The 19,561-nt window shown below is 40.9% G+C and overlaps 2 protein-coding genes across 2 annotated transcripts in view; one reads left to right on the top strand and one right to left on the bottom strand.

Moving 5' to 3' along the window:
- The window catches only part of LOC105386068 (1-phosphatidylinositol 4,5-bisphosphate phosphodiesterase epsilon-1), a 72,563-nt gene that overhangs the window by 39,341 nt on the left and 13,661 nt on the right, over positions 1–19,561 (bottom strand). Inside the window, exons 14-17 of the mRNA XM_048629746.1 lie at positions 16,849–16,947; positions 16,496–16,608; positions 14,259–14,386; positions 13,683–13,848 (exon numbers count right to left, since the gene is read on the bottom strand). Coding sequence (XP_048485703.1) covers positions 13,683–13,848; positions 14,259–14,386; positions 16,496–16,608; positions 16,849–16,947 — 506 coding nt within the window. The remainder of the gene's footprint in view (positions 1–13,682; positions 13,849–14,258; positions 14,387–16,495; positions 16,609–16,848; positions 16,948–19,561) is intronic.
- On the top strand, positions 81–13,303 carry LOC105386061 (cleavage stimulation factor subunit 1). The gene is made up of 11 exons (XM_048629975.1): positions 81–270; positions 495–581; positions 1,071–1,174; positions 1,490–1,644; positions 6,764–6,855; positions 7,344–7,482; positions 7,956–8,116; positions 11,355–11,505; positions 12,061–12,154; positions 12,442–12,592; positions 13,019–13,303. Exons 1-11 carry the CDS (start codon positions 194–196, stop codon positions 13,107–13,109), a joined length of 1,302 nt encoding a protein of 433 aa, XP_048485932.1. The 5' UTR covers positions 81–193; the 3' UTR covers positions 13,110–13,303.

Genomic DNA, 19,561 nt, shown 5'->3' with positions numbered 1-19,561 from the left:
TATACGTCATAAAATAACGTTACCGTTACATTAAGAAATAAGTCGCATCTCTAGTCATATGCCATAGACAATAAAGAAAAAACTGAAACGTCAATGTTGAACGTCATTTGTTTTCAAACATAACCTCGCTGTTTTGTTGTTTCCCGGTTTGAATTCTCGATTAAGTAATATAATAACCATTTAAATAGCGAAAATGAAGGAAAACAATGCAGAAGTTGACCCCAGAAATGTTGTTAAGAACCGGGAACTGCTTTACCGCATGATGATCAGGTAAATATTGTGAAATAAATACGACACAAAGTGTTATTTTATTTACAAGTAATTTACTTTTGATTTACCGTTTTAGTTCTTGTACTTAATTCCTTACATTATTACAGTCACATTATTCAAATAGAGGTATCGTTGTTTTCAAGAAAAGTTTAAGTTTTGGCAAAATATTCAAACATAACTTTGCATCACGTATAAGTTTCTAGCGTAAATTTTTGCTTTTACAGTCAACTGTTCTACGATGGATTCCAGCCAATCGCAGCTACTTTAGCAGCAGCCGTGCATGCTGATCCTCCATGTCCACCGAGCGACAGGTATTAATCATAATTTATTTAACCCAAAACATCCCACAAACTTTGAAACAATAAAAAAAATATGTTTTGTGTCTGGCGTAAACATGGATCAGCGGGATGTGATGTGAGTGGTTGATTAAGTACACCAATCATCAAAAGTTAAACAAGCAGTAAGTAATGGTAGAATACAGTTGTAATAGGTGTTGAAAACATTGGTTTTCTATTTCATATTCTTTATTTGTTAAATAGGTGCCTATATATCATGCCAGATATCTGACACTATCCAGCCAGCTATCAAATTACTGCTATTAGGCTGGCTAATGCTGCCTGTCCGTGGCCACCAGAGTTGAGAGTTTATTATGAAGTTAGTAATGTTTAAGCCAATATGCAATTGGTCCTGTTATACCAGATATCTGCTCTGGTGAACAGGCAGCCCAAGTATCTAACCCAATAAAAAATGCTCTTCCAAAAACAACCACAATATTCATAATTTCTTATTTCACCAACCAGGCTACTCAACCTGATGATGGTGGGCCTGCAGCACGAGCCAGACCGCAAGGAGCGGCTCACTGTCTCCAATGGCACTGAGCATTTGCTCGGCTCGACTGGTTTCGGTGAGTGGTTTTTGTAATAAATTTTCACTTAGAAAATAATATACAGGCCCCAACATTACTTGTCCTATGTGTTCTACTTGTCCACACATTAGACAAACAGCGGCTGCATTGGGACCTGTACTGCGGACAAAGTGTGGAACCGAAAACTTGACCACACTCTATAAAGTAACCACCACAGTCCCTTAGATGGTGACTGAAATCACCTTATAAAGGTCAGCTGTATTGTATTATTGTAATTATTGTCTGTATTTTTAGTTGTATTGTATTTTTGTTTGCTGCTCTCAGCATATCAAATAATTTTTTCTGTGTCTACAGATCTCGAGTACGAGATGGACGCGTCCTCTCTAGCGCCCGAGCCCGCTACGTACGAGACGGCGTACGTGACGTCACACAAGATGGCGTGCCGCGCCGGCGCGTTCAGCAGCTGCGGGCAGCTCGTCGCCACTGGATCTGTCGATGCCAGTATTAAGGTGGGACGCCCTCTGAACGCTAGTATTGGGACCGTAGCCAGGCAGGCGGTAGGGATTGGATGAGAAATGCTGACTGAGTATGGTGGCTGTTATTGTTGGAATTGTAAACGAAAAGTCATAGTCAAGAAAAAAGGAAAATAGCACGTACTCTATGTGTTGGCTGTCATCACTTACTTCATGTGTATCACTGTGTATCGATTTATATGAGACTATTAAATCGAGGCTAATCTTGATCAACTAGTGGCTTTTAATAAAAACCCAATAGGTTATGGGCCCAGGACAGCTTGGCGCGTGTCATACAATAAATATTTTTGGAAAATACTACTACAAAAATAAAATAATATCTAATTAAAAGGCCGGTTGTCAAACAGTTTTACAAATACAAACAGCAATAATGGCGAGTTCTATTACGACACCAATTGGTCTCCCTGTAGACAAACTAAAAGGGATGGAAGACTACAACCAGTGGAAATTTATGCTGAAAATGCTCCTCATGCACGAGGATCTTCACGACTGTATCGAAGGTGAGGACAGTTGTAAGGATGAGAGGAAGAAGCAAAAGGCGATGGCAAAAATATGTCTGTCAGTAGGTCCGTCTGCGTTGCAACATGTACGCAATGCAAAGACGCCTTATGAGGCCTGGAGCAACCTCCAGCGTGCATATGAGGACAAGGGGCTGTGTAGAAGACTCGGGCTGTTGAGGTCGCTGTTTGGTGTGAAGTTACAGGACAGAGATGGTATGCAGAGCTACCTAACATATATTACGGAGCTCGGGCAACAGTTGTCGGATATAGGATCAGCAATAGAGGATGAGTTCCTGGCAATAATAATGCTGAGCGGGCTATCTACAGACTTCGACCCACTAATTATGGCGCTGGAGAACTCCAATACGAAGCTGACAAGCGAGACAGTCAGGAGTAAACTTCTCCAGGAGCAGCATCGGCGTGATGGCAAGGAAAATGAAATGAATGCACTGGCGGTAAAGAGACCTTGGCTAGTGAGGTGCTTTCGTTGTAAGAAGCCTGGTCACGTGAAGAAAGACTGCCCTAATGATGAGGTCATGGAGCCTAAGGCGGGAGGAAGACGAAGTAGTGTAAAAGAAAACTCGCTACTGACGGCCTTGTCGGTGAAAGTTCAGAACGACGTATGGTACATTGACTCAGGGGCGACTCATCACATGTGCAATAACAAGCATATCATGCAAGAGCTGCAATGCACCAAGAAGCTGGAAGTAAATGTTGCCAACGGAGAGAAGTTACTGACTGAGGGTATCGGCAAAGTAAAAGTATTATTGAAGACTGGTTTTAAGACTATAAGTGAAGTCTACTATATTCCTAAACTATCAGCAAATCTACTTTCAGTTAGTGAGTTAAATAGGAAAGGGTTTCGTGTAGTTTTTGATAATAATTTATGTAAAATAGTTGATGAAGGTGAAGTTATTGCCACTGGTACTGGTTTCAATGGTGTTTATGAGCTTGATGTAGTTAAGTCAGGGATCGCCATGAACTCAGCATGTGTGGAGTCGGTGACTGCACAGTCTAGCGAGGTTTCAGAGATGCCTGCACTAGTTTCTGAGCAGGGCATTGAGCAGGAGTCGGTGACTGGAGAGTCTAGCGAGGTTCCGGAGGTGTCTGCGCTGGTGTCTGCGCAGGGCATTGATCACGAGTTGTGGCATAAGCGACTTGGACACCTGAATGCCAGGAGTATGAAACTGATGAAAAATGGGCTAGTCACAGGTATGGATTATCCAAATACTACTTTTAATCCATGTGTAGCTTGTATAGAAGGTAAACAGACCAGACTGCCATTTCCTAAGAAAAGTTATAGTAGGTCGTCTGTCAAACTAGGGTTGGTACATACAGACGTATGTGGACCTATGCAGGTACCATCATTTAGTGGGAAAAGGTACTTTGTTACCTTCATTGATGATTTCTCGAGGAAAACATTCATCTACTTCATGGATAGAAAGAGCGAGGTCTTTGAGAAATTTAAACTATTCAAAGTGCTTGTAGAGAATGAAACAGGTAGTAAAATCAAAACCTTGAGAAGTGACAATGGGGGCGAGTACATGTCTAATCAATTTCAGGAGTATCTGAAGAGCAGTGGGATAAAACATCAAACTACCGTCCCACATTGTAGTCAGCAGAATGGTGTGGCGGAGCGGGCTAATCGCACCATAATGGATAAAGCCCGCTGCATGCTCCAGGAGGCTGGGTTGGAGAAACAGTACTGGGCGGAGGCGGCGAACACGGCTGCCGTACTCAAGAACTATACACCAACCAGAGCGGTCATGGGAACAACACCTGAAGAAAAATGGACATCCAAAAAGGTGAATGTAGCACACTTACGTGTATTTGGTTGTGTAGCATATGCCATTGATGAGAAAGCCAGGAAATTGGACCCTAGATGCAAAAGGTATATTTTTGTAGGGTACTGTGAGGATAGTAAAGGGTATAGACTTGTAGATCCTGCTTTTCCAAAGAAATGTATTAAAGCCCGGCACGTCACATTCATGGAAAGTATGTTTTTGGATAAAGTAGTGTCCAATGATGATAAAAGTAAGGAGCATGATGAATTGTTAATTTTAGGTTCATCTGATAACTTAGATAGTACTACACAACCTGATCCAGCACAGTCGTCGACGGAAGCTTCTGAGACATCATTATGTCAGCCAGACGTGGTCGAGATGGATCAGTTGTTACCTGATGACACAGTGAATCCTCGGAGACAAACCATGTTTAGTCTGGATTCATCAGTAGAATCTGTAAATTCGGATAACCACTCTTCGGACCCTACATATATTCCAGGATGTTCAAGCATGGATTCGGAGGACTCGCTTGATTTTGAAGATGCTGATACGGATGGGTATGCTGGGTTTACAGCGGTTACAGAAGACGAAGATATACCGAAGACAATAGAAGAGGCTCTGGGTGGCTGCGAGTCTAAATATTGGAAGGAAGCTATACAAGATGAGTATAACTCTTTCATAGTTAATGAATGCTGGACACTGGTTGATCTGCCTTCGGGGCAAAAACCAGTAAAATGTAAATGGATATTTAGCAAAAAGAGAGACCTAATTGGAAAATTGTTAAAGTATAAAGCTCGTCTGGTGGCGAAGGGTTATACACAAAGATACGGAATTGACTACAATGAAACATTTGCACCTGTGGTTCGCTACTCAACAGTTAGAATACTGTTAGCATTAGCTGCTCAATATGATTTAGTTATAGAGCACCTAGATGTAAAAACTGCATTTTTGCACGGGTTACTAACCGAAACTGTATATATGGAGCAACCTGAAGGTTTCATCCAAGGTGGAGGTCAAGATGAAAAGGTCAGGAAAGTATATAAGCTGAACAAAGCAATTTATGGCTTAAAACAGGCGGCGAAAGCATGGTATGAACGCATTAATGATGTTTTCATCAATAAATTGCAATTTAGTAGACTATCTTCTGAGCAATCGGTGTATATTCATAATACTGATGATGAAGTAATAATCGTAGCGCTGTATGTGGATGACATCATGATCTTTAGCTCCGAAAATTCTGAGAAAAAGAAAGTTATTAAGGAAGGGCTGATGAAAGAGTTCGTGATGCATGATTTGGGACCGGCTCATCAGGTTCTAGGTATGAAAATTGCTAGATTACCTGATGGAAGCTATACTTTGGATCAGTCCAGCTACATAAAGAAAGTTTTAGATAAACTGCATATGGCAGAATGCAAAGCAGCTAAGACTCCTATGGAAGTTGGAATTCAACTTAAAAAGGAAGAGAATTCGGCATGTAAATATGATTATAGGAGCCTTATTGGGTGTTTAATGTACCTGTCAGTATGTTCCAGGCCGGATATTACTCATAGCATCAGCTATCTAAGCCAGTTCAATAACTGTTTTGGTGAAACTCACTGGAAAGCAGCGAAAAGGGTTCTGAGATATTTAAAAGGAACAATACATTACAGTCTACTATTTCAAAAGGGTGACGATTTGAAAATTACTGGTTTTACAGATGCTGATTGGGGAGGAGATCAGATGGATCGTCGGTCATATACTGGGTATGTTTTTAGTCTTGGTAGTTCAGTTATTTCGTGGGAAAGCCGAAAGCAACGGACTGTAGCGCTCTCTAGTACTGAAGCTGAGTACATGGCGGTCTCTGACTCCTGCAAGGAGGCTCTGTTCTTGCAAACATTTCTTAAAGAATGTACTGGTATTGTGTGCAAAATAGATTTGTTTAACGATAATCAATCAGCACAGAAAATCTGTAAGAATGTTGTAACACACTCGCGTACCAAACATATAGATATAAGGCACCATTATGTTAAAGAGTTGATAAGTAAGAAGGTCATTGATTTAAGTTACCTTCCTACTGAGGAAATGTTGGCGGACGTGTTAACGAAGCCATTAACTTCAGAGAAGCATTATAAGTTTGTGTCTAAACTACTTAAAACTGATTAACTTGTTTTCATATATGTTTTTTTTTGTGATATTGTTTATTTGTACTCCGTTAGTCAGTGTTAAAGTTATGTTTTAGTTTTATATACCTATATAAGTTATGATATTTTGTTTGAGGCCTAGAATTGTGCTAATTTTCTTTTGCCTATTTATATGATTTTTGTTTAAGGCCTAGTGTTGGAATTGTAAACGAAAAGTCATAGTCAAGAAAAAAGGAAAATAGCACGTACTCTATGTGTTGGCTGTCATCACTTACTTCATGTGTATCACTGTGTATCGATTTATATGAGACTATTAAATCGAGGCTAATCTTGATCAACTAGTGGCTTTTAATAAAAACCCAATAGTTATTCTATATAAGGAAGTAGCTTATGCAGTTGTGAAGTGGACAATAATTATTCCTGATAATGAGGAATTTGCTATGTCACATATCCGCTATTCAATATTTCCCTATTTTTACGTCAGCAGACTTTGTAATTAGTTCAATACTCTCATCACAAGGAAAAGTTGGCTGGAAGTAATGGCTTTTTGGCAATAAGTAGGTATTTCTTTGTATAGAAATCTTTCTATGTTAGGATCTTGTTGTAAAGACTTTGTATGTTTTGTGTACAAAGACGTGTAAACAATTAAATGAATCTTTCACACATAATCATAACTTTGCTTTTTCTTCAGATCCTGGATGTGGAGCGTATGCTGGCCAAGTCGGCGCCGGAGGAGGTGGACCCTGGGCGGGAGCAGCAGGGACATCCTGTGATTAGAACCCTGTGAGTGCAATTCATAATCAGCCAAGAATCAAGACTCTGTCATTGGCTTTCCAGAGAGCTGAAGTGTGTCCCATACTCTGCTTTTGCCTAATCTTCTTCACTGGATAACTCGTCCACCCAACTGTCAAATGGATTTTACGGTTGATAGTACGACCAGCCCACAGGTAATGTTTGCAGTTTTTATGAGCTGATGATACAGTCCTTCAGTGAAACCCTAAGCGTATCTGTTTTGATAGCCAGCTATTGGTGGACCAATCCTCAGTATCCATGTTTTTCCACCATACGTCAGTTGGGCAGAACACACGTGATGAACTCATAAGTATCCATATTGAACCCAGATAAATACCTCCAACAGTTTAGCCAAGATAAAGTTAATACACTGGCGAGGAATGAAAAAGTTGCGCCTGCCATTGCCGTTCCATATGTAACTGTAACTGTTTCATTACTCGTATTATAACAATATCATAATCAACCGTCTCCCTCTCCAGCTACGACCACACCGACGAGATCACCGCCCTGGACTTCCACCCGCGTGAGCAGATCCTGGCTTCAGCCTCCCGCGACTGCAGCATCAAGCTCTTCGACATCACCAAGGCGTCCGCCAAGAAGGCCTTCAAGTCCATCACTGTGAGTGCCTTCTGTATTTTAAACCTCTATATTATCTGTGGAGGTTAAGTACCTGCACCTGGCACTCTCGGATGGAACTAGCTTCCTCGGATAGAACCTTTGTGCATGTCCCCAAGGTCTCAGCTTGGACCATTTCCCACCATGCTGGTCCAGCTGGATGTGCTAAATATAGGTACGCCAGGTTTCCTCATTATGTTTTCCTTCACCGTAAGAGCGATGGTATACATTGTACTTAAATTCAAAGAACTCATTGGTTCATTTCGATTTGAACCCACAGGTCTGCACTCAGGGGGTCATTCTGAACAACTATTGTTCTGTACACCAGTTTTGTCCGTCCGTCTGTTGTTGTTGACCAGTTTTTGTAGTTTTGATCCTTAATTTTGGAGTTTTTGTGATCCAGTTCCCAGTTCCTATCATTTTTGAGAAGCTCCTTATTCTTATCTACATAACAGCAATAACCTTTCCACTCCCAGGACTCAGAACCGGTTCTCTGCGTGGCGTTCCACCCGCTAGGGGACCACATCATAGCGACGACCACGCACCCGGTGATCCGGCTGTATGACGTCACCACCAGCCAGTGCTTCGTGTGCCCCATCCCCGACCACCACCACAAGAAGCAGGTGCACTCTATCAAGTAAGTCGAAGCTTTTTTTTATCTCCTCCATGCTAAGAATTGCTATAAGCAAAAGGACGCCGCCTCTTCGTACTTTTTATAATTTTAAACCGACGTCAAACAATGTAGGTCCCAAAACAATGCCCTGTGGCACGCTATACAGAACATCGGTAGGAAGACTAACGCATTGTCCTATTTTAATTTTAACAAGGGTATTATATAGGTTCGTTCTGAATGAATTACAATAGCCTCGGTGCTAGCTAGGAGATCACATCATAGCGACGACTACGCACCCGGTGATCCGGCTGTATGACGTCACCACCAGCCAGTGCTTCGTGTGCCCCATCCCCGACCATCACCACAAGAAGCAGGTGCACTCCATCAAGTTAGTAAAGGCTTTTTTACGTCTTTTTATCTCCTACATGCAAAGGATTGCTACAAGCAATAGGACGACGTATTTTATTTTTAACTGACGTCGAACAATGTAGGCCCCAAGACACCGCCCTGCGGTACGCCATACAAAACATCGGCAGAAAGAGATTCCTCGGATACCGATTCGATCATTTGTGCCTTCAGAATCGACATCATTAGGTATTTTAGTGATGTTACTAAAGTGAAGACTGCAATAGCTACTAGGAACAAGGGTCCACATGTAGGTTCGTTCATTCTGAATGAATGAATGACAATAGCCTCGGGGCCGTGCCCACCGCTAGGAGACCACATCATAGCGACCACCACGCACCCGGTGATTCGGCTGTATGACGTCACCACCAGCCAGTGCTTCGTGTGCCCCATCCCCGACCACCACCACAAGAAGCAGGTGCACTCCATCAAGTTAGTCCAGGTTTTTTAACTCTTTTTTATCTCCTCCATCCAAAGGTTGTTTGGTGGACATCGCTATAAGCAATAGACTAGACTTCGAACAATGTAGGTCCCAAAATACTGCCCTGCGGTACGCCATACAGAACATCGGCAGAAAGAGATACCTCTGATGCCGATTCGATAATTTGTGCCTTCAGAATCGACATCATTAAGTATTTTAGTGATGGTACTAAAGTGAGAGTGCTATGCCTGACATAACTACTTGGAACAAGAGTATATGTAGGTAGGTTCATTCTGAATGAATGACAATAACCTCGGAGCCTGGTCTCCCGCTAGGGGACCACATCATAGCGACGACCACGCACCCGGTGATCCGGCTGTATGACGTCACCACCAGCCAGTGCTTCGTGTGCCCCATCCCCGACCACCACCACAAGAAGCAGGTGCACTCCATCAAGTTAGTCGAGGTTTTTTACCCCTTTTTATCTCCTCCATGCAAAGGAGTGCTATAAGCAATAGGACGGCTTTTTTATTTTTAACCGACTTCGAACAATGTAGGTACGAAAACACTGCCTTGCGGCACGCCATTCAGAAAATCGGCAGAATGACTAACGCTTTGTCCTATTTTAACCTGTCTCTTTCTATCTGTGAGATAGTCCTAAAGAAGTTCGAGAGGTATACCTATAATGTGGCAAGTTACTTGGCGACCCTCCTTGCGGGGTGAAAGAAGTGGCGGGGGCGAGGTAGCACGACATGCTACACACGTAAAAAAGTGTGCCCGGATTAATCTCGCGATAGCTTGTAACTATTTCTGACGTAAGTAAAATTTTATTCAATGAGTGTTCCCGTAAATGTCATATTTAGCTTAAAATTTATAGTTTAAAGGCATTAAAATTGGGATGTTTACCTTCAGAATATCTACCAATTTGAATTTATTTATGTAAAAGTGTTTTATTTTATAAATCAATTTCCATGTCACTTTCATGTTCACTCTCTGTTTGAACTTGTTCATCGTCGTCGTCATCCTCATCTTCGTCATCGTTTCCATTAACTTCAATTATAAATCTAAGACAAAAACCAAAAAACATTATACCTACTTTGAAGTATAATGTACTAGAGTACGCCAGTCATATTAGTTCAGTGTACACCTATAATATTTTATGTTTAATTTACATTAAATTATAAATAAACAATAACATACCTGTCCAATACATCGTCAAATACTCTATCAGATTTATAATATTCGTCTTAATTTTTTATGACATGGTCGTCACAATTTCTCCACTTTTCAGGCGAATAATTAGAGAAAAGCAACTCTAAGGGTGTCTTGCACAACAAAGTTAATCAAAATTAAATCTATGACCTCTTGCTCTGACATTATACTGTCAGAGCAAGAGACAAACTATTTAATTTTATTTAACTTTGTTGTGCAAGACGCCCTAAGTCTTCTATCTCTTTATCTAAGTTAGAGTCAATCGACGTTCTTGCGAGCTCGCCTTTCACGTACCGCCACACAAGTTCAATAGGATTTAATTCCAGGTGGTATGGGGGTAGGCGAAGCACGATATGACAATTTTCTTTCAAAATTTCATCAATTTTGTAATTTTTGTCTGTGTTTTGCTCATTAATTACTTTCATTAAATCACATAAATTTTGGTTGCTTTCCTAGTTACAAGAACTGACAACTGACGCACTGTCATATGGACCCTTCGTCTTTGTTGTTTACTTTTTCGTATCTGACTGCGCAGTACCAACCTTTAGCCGCGTAGCATGACTGATCCGGTACGCTGTTCAGTGTTCTACAAGAAGCCCCTATATGGAGACATTATACGATTTGTTGTTTTTAACGTTATTTTGTTGACGAATTATAGATACCTAATAATAATATAATGATAATATTAAAAAGGCCTCAACACTCATCCTAAGACTAATGGTCTCAGGATCAATGATCTCATGTGGGTCGCACTCAAATTATGACAGACTATATAAGACATGTGGCCGCCTCGGCTGCGCGGCCGAGACTGCCGTAACAATGACATGCAGTGCACGCGTTGCCCTTCACCGCTACCCCTCCCGCTACCCGCTGTCGTCTTGGGTACCTCGTCCCCTCCGCGTCTTTCACCCCGCAAGGAGGGTCGCCAAGCAACTTGCCAATCTATAGGATGCCGATCCGATGGCTTCTTGAATCAACATAATTACCTAGGTATTTTAGTGATGTTACAAAAGTGAGAGAGCTGAGACTGCTGTAGGTTCATTCTGAATGAATGAAAATGGCCTCGAAGACCAATGGGACACGATATTTTATTAAATAATTGGTATTCACTTTGCATTTTAGAGTTTTGCAAAATGCAACGAATCCCACAAGCCAAAGTGACCAGCCCACCCCAAAAGCCAAAAACCACCAATTAATTACTACCCCTTGTTTTTTTCTCATCAGGTTCTCCCCCAACGGCAAGTACTTTGCCAGCGGCAGCGCCGACGGCTGCGTCAAGCTGTGGGACACCGTGTCCAACCGCTGCTTCAACACGCTGGTCAACGCGCACGACGGGGCCGCGGTCTGCGCCGTCACCTTCACTGGGAACAGCAAGGTATGGCATCACCATCACTATCAGCCCCTCTAGTACGGGTTTTGCTATTTATAAAAACGAAAAAAATACGTTTTCTCCTGTCATATGCATACATTATCTGTCAAAAGTTTCATGATAGTTTTCATAGAGGCGCCACTTAGTATGCGAGAAAACGTAAACTTTTATAGTTTTCGAAAAACTGTCAAACCTGTACTAGACCCCAGTAGTGGCCGTGGCCGAAATTTGTGCCACAAAACTCTGTCGGTATTTTTTCATCCAACCAACAAATGGATGTGGTCGTCTGTCAATAACAGTATTAGATAGATAGATAGAATACACTTTATTTGTACACCAACAATGAATAATAAGTTTAAAAAAATTGCAACTCATTTACGGTACAAAAGGCGGTCTTATCACTAAAAGTGATCTCTCTCTACCTTTATTTCTGTGCGGAAGATAATATGATAAGAGGGGACCATAACTCAATGAAAAATATGTCCGTATTAATATATTAAAATTTAGTTATATTTTACCAATAATAAATTTAATGTTAATAAATGTTATGTAATATTACAGTATCTACTAACTGCCGGTATGGACTCTTCGATCAAGCTGTGGGAGATTGCGAGCAGCAGATGTCTCATCCAGTACACTGGGGCCGGCACTACAGGTAAATTATATTCTATTCTATTCTGTAGATTACATTTGGCCGCTGCCATAACTTTGTTTAACTGTTCAAAGAGTCAGCTCAGTATTGTAATCATCTCATCAATGGATGAATGTTATAATACAAAAATAATTATTTTGAATATGTGGGTCATTTTCGAATTGGGAGTAGTATTTAAGAAATCATCTACGAATGACAATTTTCGTAGCAAATCTATGTTTATTTTTATTATGAATCTTCAAATCAAAACTTCGATGGATAAAATTTTACAAATGTTTACATGGAAACAGGTAAACAAGAGCACCACGCGCAAGCTGTCTTCAACCACACAGAAGACTACGTGATGTTCCCTGATGAAGCCACCACCTCCCTGTGCACTTGGAACGCGAGGAACGCGGCCCGCTGCCAGCTCATGTCGCTCGGACACAACGGGCCAGTCAGGTGAGACATAGACAGACACACAGATACACAGGACAGCTCTCTCTGTGCGCGTGGGAGACTTAGTCTGCCTTTAGAATAAGGCGTAGTGCAGGAATGATTTGTAATTGGATTGCAGGTTTGAAAGTTTACTAGACTGTATGGGAGCGATGCTATTGCTGTATTATGTAACCTGTCAAAAGCATTCGACTCCGTTGACCACCAAACTTTGATTTCAAAACTTAGTTCCTATGGGATTAGAGCAAAGGCAAAGGATTTGATAGCATCAAATATGGATAAAAGCCACAAAAAGATTTTATTAACAACACAAAATCACGGGAAACCCTCGTAAAAATAGGTGTTCCTCAAGGAACAAGTTTAGGTCCCGTATTGTTTCTTATTTATGTTAATGTCGTTCTTGGTGATAAAAATGCCTTTTTGTCGTTACAGACACATGGTGCATTCGAGCACCGCCCCAGCCTTCCTGACTTGCAGTGACGATTACAGAGCCAGATTCTGGTTCAGACGAAACACCCACTAGATCTATCATGACGTATGTATTTCTACCTACTATATTTACTGACTTTAAAGTTATTATTTCCTTAATAAATACTGTATGCGTATGCGAATAGGCGCGAATTGAATGAAATATGCTGTGTTGTAAGCTTGTAAGTTAAGGTATTACGTAAGGTAGGTTAAGATTTATTAAGAATAAATGTGTCGAAAAATATTAAAGTATTTAAGTTTTTTTAATTCTCTTATGTTAATATGCCCAGTTTTGAAATGACGTTCCAAAATTATTAGACCGATGTCGGAAAAGCGATACCACGATCGCAGTGAGTTACATATAGCAAGAATAACATAACAAAATTTTATTTAGCAACTCCAATCGATGGTCGTAGCCTGAAAAATTTGTGGGATCTTTGCGTAAAGCCCCTACCATTAGATCAAGGCTGCGTTCCTAATAGGCAAACTGCTCACTCGTTACTAGACGCGAGTAAACTAGCAAACTGTGAACACTCGGCATACTAAACCGATACGCCACTAACTCAGTCGGCTGGCAACTGTTTACCTACTAAGAAAGCAGCCCAAGAAATAAAATACTACTACATACCTGACTATACAGCTCGACCGAAGACTCGCCCTTCAGCTGATGTCCCGTCAGGTAGGTATTATGGCTGCTCGCGATGTAATACTGGCTGAGGGGGCCGCCCGCATCGCTGGTCGTACTGGTCGTTTGTGATGATAGCTCCTCGTCTTCTAGGATGGGGTTGGTTTTCCTTTGGAGAGGAATGGTGGTGGTTATTGACGTGGTTTTAGTATTGTTAATTGGCGCAGGATTCATGGCATGTAGACCTTCTTTAGAATAGAATAGAATATATCTTTATTGGTCACCACAAATATTAAAACTCCTTTATTTAAACTGCAAAGAGGAGAGCTGCCTAGTTTCATCATAATCTGTTAGATTATTAACACCCCTGTTACATTGTAATCTCATCATTTATACGTCATCTCCATATTAAATTCTTGACAGATGTATCAAAAGTCAACATCTAATCCCTTGTTATAATCTAACACGGTATGGTGAAACTGGGACTAGGGCACCAATGTTGTTTATTATTTGGGAGCTTTAACTGTCATTACATATTGTGTTAAATAGACATGTTTTTTTTTAAACAAAATTACTTACCGACTATGGTTAGTAGCTCTCCGCTGCTCCGGCACGAAAGCATAGTTGTCTTTGTCTGTCAGGAAGCGCACGAAGCCCTCAAAGGACAAGCACCCCTCCGCCCGCAACGCCGGGTCGGGCTCGTGCCTCTAAAGGGAAACAAATAAATAATTATACTTAAATATACTGAAATTTCGTCCACAACTAAGTTAAAAAGGTCGAAAACGCCTGTGTGCGAATCACGAATATTGTCGACTCTAGTTGATTGGTAATTTTATAGCAATTTGTGGAACATCATGATCAGCGCCCTGTCGGTAACGTTAGAAACTAAGGCTGCGTTGCACCATTTAACTTTAACAATTACAAACGTCAAATCTTCTGTCAAAGCATCGGTTAAGCGAAAAATTGGTTGCACCATTCAACTATGGTTAAAATGACGTCATAACTTTAACGATAACCATAACCACCCCATGTTGGCCGGTTACTGCTTTTGTTAAAGTCAGGTAGCTGTCAAACGCGTTGTATAACCTCAAAGTAACAGTATTACGTACAAATATTAATATTAAATAATTCTTATCATGTCGCTTCTACGTGAAATAGCGCTTGAAACAAGTTCCTCAGAAATTGAGATTGAGGTGGAGTAAGTACGGAACTTACGAAATATGAAGAGAAAGGTGTACTTTCAGAGAACTGATAGATTCGCAGGTTCCAGGTCTCAAAAATGTGGCTCGTGTGTTGGCTTTAAAACTAGAACCTTTCTTACTGCCTCCAACGACGAAGTAAGTGCACCTATTATTATGTTGTAGGTGTAATGATCATCTTCACCACCAAATAAGCGTCCACTTCTAGCCATGGGCTCTTCCAAGGAGCGAAACAACACTGTGCCCTCGGCCTTCCTTATCCAGCCACTACCGGCTACCTGCCGGTTGCCGGTCCAGCGCAGCAATCTAATATCAAAGTAACACGTAGGTAACTCTTTAATTGAATAACCTTGTTTTCAGAAATTTTGCAATCACTCAAATACAGAAATATATCAATGAAAATAAGGACAGAACTAAGAAGAGTGCAGCCCATTATTGTGGCTACGGCATAGCTGCATAATATATTATGTAAACAAAATAGAGACCCTGTGCTGTACCACCAGCTAGGTTTTTTATGATGATTCATAATCTGATGAAGAGGAATCTGTCTGTGCAGTTAACAGGAATGATGAGCATAATCGAAGGATCTCAATAAATAATTATTTTAATAGATTACATCGTTAGTTTTTATTTCAACTTGTTAAGAATTAATTAATAAGATAATTAATAATAAAGGCTTCTATTCTATTCTATTCTCTGGGGGTGTAAGTACCTGCACCTGGCTCTCTCGAATGGAACCTTTGTGCCCAAGCCTATATCCCCAAGGTCTAAACTGCCTTCCAAAGCTTGGACCATTTCTCCACCACGCTGGTACACTGCGGGTTGGTGGGTTCACATATCTAGATGTGCTAAATCTAGATATGCAGGTTTCCTCACGATGTTTTCCTCACCGTAAATGCGATGGTATACATTGTACTTATGTTAAAAGAACTCATTGGTACATGTCAGCGCCAGGATCGAACCCGCATCGCTGGCGTGAGAAGCGGGCGCTTACCCGACTGAGCTACCACCGCTCTTAATAAAGGCTTATTAGAGTCTACTTTGTCGCGGGTTTTATTGATGATAATCTTTTGGTCAATATTTGGAGGAACAACAGACTTAGTTCCTATGACATGTTGACTTTGAGTGCTTTGACAGAGAATGACGGCTACAATGTACTCTGTGACGGCTTCAGTCCGACAGCTAGATTTGGTATTGCCTTACATAAAAACGTTTCCCACAATAACTTTGGGGATAATTATGTCTCAAACGAATAGCAACCCTAATAACATTAACAATGACCGACGATTTGATGGTGCAACACGTTGCAGTAAAATGTTAACTGTAACGACTCTGTCATTGCTAAGTTTAACCTTAACTATTACGATAACCGGGATGTTGATGCAACCCACCCTAATAGAACGCATACTTACAAACGCCAGTGAACCACCTATCGAGTAACTTGAGTCGACAAGGAAAGTATTAAGTAAGTATCTGAAGTAGAAAATGTACAAATTGAAAACTGTAGCAAAAAACTTTATCGATTTTTTTTTCACTTGAATGCTTTTTTTATCAACTTCGGTTTAGGTTTTCGTAGAGTCTATTTTAGTACATTTCCATATCTGCAAAGTTGTTTACCTGTATGATGTCTTTTAGTTGTTGTTCAGTCTTTGGCTCGTTTTGTCTTGTTTCACAGAATTTGCCTAACGTCGGCAATGATAATACTCGCCCACCCACATCTGGACAGGCACCTGCAAACAACATTTTTGTTAGAAGTTTTGTAAAACACGCTAAAAACGGCCGTTTCTTGTGGAAACGATATTAGCTTCTACATTCTAGACACGGGTTATTAAGAGGTTCAAAATTTTAATAAGCATGAAAAGGGCGTGACACGTGGCAGTATTGGGAAACACCCTTTCAAACGGAAGTTAGTTTTTTTTTCCAATTGGCGGCGGCTTTCACATTAATGTGGTATTGGAATAATTCCTTACCAGGTAAAGCTGCGGCAGCTAGTAAGTCGAAAGCCTTTTTCCTTGCCGCCTTATCACTCGGTGGCTCCAAATCTAATGATCCGTTTCTTGTTAGTAGGCCTGTAAAAAATATATCATATATTTTATAATGTACGGATATATCGTCCATAGATAGATAGATAATTCTTTATTGCACACAAACACAGAAATTACACGAGGAAATACACAACATAGTTGGTACAATTGGCGGCCTTATTACTAAGAGTAATTTCTTCCAGACTACCTCGGAGGAGAGAAATTATACATAAGAAAAAGGGGAGAGTGCAAAAAAATTACAAACATAACTTATACTTGAAAATAATATTATAACACCTAATCTATACCTAGTAATAGGTAATATAAAATACATAAAACATACTTATATACTTGAATATATATATACATACTATTAAATATATAATAAATAAATATTATTCTGGCAAGGATAATAATTTATTATAATGTTTATTCAGCAGAGTTTTGAATGATGCAAGCGATGGTGCAAGTCTAATATCTGTGGGTAAATCATTCCACAACAATACGGCCTGGACAGTAAAAGATTTGCTGTAGAATTTCGTTTTATGTTCAGGAATATTCAGCCTGAGATTCTGCGATGAACGAAGGGTACAGCTGTGGGTAGAGCAACGCATCCCAAAACGCTCCTTCAGGTATGCTGGGGTACATGGATTGAACAGTACAGAGTAAAGAAGTGAAAGAATGTGGGTATTCCGGCGAAGGCGAATTGGGAGCCACTTGAGTTTAGTACGGTATTCGGAGATGTGGTCATATTTTCGTACGCCAAATATGAACCGTATACAAAAGTTTTGAAGACGCTCAAGTTTGTTTAGTTGCTCCTCGGTGAGATCAGGATAGCTGGCATCGGCGTAGTCAAGAACGGGGAGGAGAAGTGATTGTGCTAACGCGATCTTGGTGGAAGTAGGTAGAAAATTACGCAACCTTTTGAGTGAACCTGCTGACGCAAAAATCTTCCGGCTAACGGCCTCCATCTGAGGGCCCCAAGTAAAAAACTTATCCATTAATATGCCAAGGTTTTTAACTGTATCACTGAATGGAATATGGACACCATCGAATAATACAGGGGGAATATGCTGTAAATTATTGTTGGAGATCAATCGTGGACTGCCTATGAGAATAACTTGGGTTTTGTTAGGGTTCACTTTGAGCCCATGGTTTTTACTCCAGGTTGATATTGCATTCAGATCTATGTTGATTGATGCAACAGCCTCAGGAAGCTCTGAAGGAGAAGCATGCTTATAGATTTGGAGATCGTCTGCGTAAAGGTGATAGGAAGCAGAAATATTTTCAGAAATGGAGTTTATAAAAACTGCGAAGAGTAGAGGAGATAACACGCCGCCTTGTGGAACACCGGCCGAGATATCACACCACTGAGAATGTGACTCCTCAATGCGTATACGCTGCCGGCGTCCATGCAGATAACTGCGAAACCAGCCAATTACCGTTGGAGATATGTTAAGCGATCGAAGTATTCCAAGTAGGATGTCGAAATCAACAGTATTAAAGGCATTACTGAAATCTAATAAAGAAAGGATAGTAATTTGGCCTTTATCCATACTCTGGCGGATATCGTCGGTGATTTTTATAAGCGCTGTTACAGTGCTATGGCCAGGACGGAAGCCAGACTGGAAAGGATTCATCAGGTTGTTATGGGTAAGGAAATTGGAAAGTTGGTAATGGACAAGGCGTTCAAGGACTTTGGATAGGAACGGTAGAATGGATATGGGACGGTATTCAGAAAATGAGGAGGGATTGGATTTTTTCGGGAGGGGAACCACTTCAGCCTCTTTCCAGGACGATGGGAATATGCCAGTAGATACGGAGGAATTTAATATATGAGTGATAATAGGAAGGATTATATCTAGAATAGGTATTATCATGTTTCGACTTATACTGTCGGTGCCGATTGCATTGGAAGCGATAGAAAGAATGATCTTTTTAACATCACAATCGGTAAATTGGCTTAGAGAAAAGGGAGGAAAATCAGGAGTAGGCAGAGCCGAGAGGCGACTAAGTGTACTAGTTTTTACAGCACTGTCAATGGCTGATGACGAAGAGAAGTGAGAGTTCAATGAATCAATGTCTAAATCTTTAGGTATGGAATCATTACGTGACTTGCCGACTCCCAATGACCGTAGGAACTTCCAAACTTTAGCTGGATCTCCATTTTCAACTGATTGATGAATATGGCGGCGTTGAGCATCCCTACACACCTTGTTGCAGCGATTTCGTAAAGTAATGTATTTCTCCTTATTAGCTTCAGTAGAACGACCTTTGTACTTGGATTTGGCAGCATTCTTGACACGGATCAAAGTTTTTATCTCCTCAGTGAGCCAAGGCGCCGGAAGATGTTTCACTTTAATCAGTCGCAACGGCGCATGCACGTCATACAGCTTGGTGAGAAGGGAATTGAACAAGGTGACCTGTTCATCAACACAAGTTGCATTAAGAACAGGAGCCCAATCCGTATTTCCTGCATCACGCCGCAAGTCTTCTACGTTCATTCCACCAAAACTACGCAGCAGAAGAGTTCTTGGCTTAGCCTTAGGGGGGCGAATTTTGTAAGATAAATATATGAGATCATGATAGGAGAAACCTGTCGCCGCACACTGCCCGTGTTTAGCAACATGTTGGCCCGAAGAAACAAGAATTAGGTCCA

The sequence above is a fragment of the Plutella xylostella genome, chromosome 24 (assembly GCF_932276165.1).
Source record: "Plutella xylostella chromosome 24, ilPluXylo3.1, whole genome shotgun sequence".
NCBI classification, from domain to species: domain Eukaryota; kingdom Metazoa; phylum Arthropoda; class Insecta; order Lepidoptera; family Plutellidae; genus Plutella; species Plutella xylostella.
Note: the sequence above shows the minus strand (reverse complement) of the source record. Positions and strands in the feature narration are given on the sequence as shown.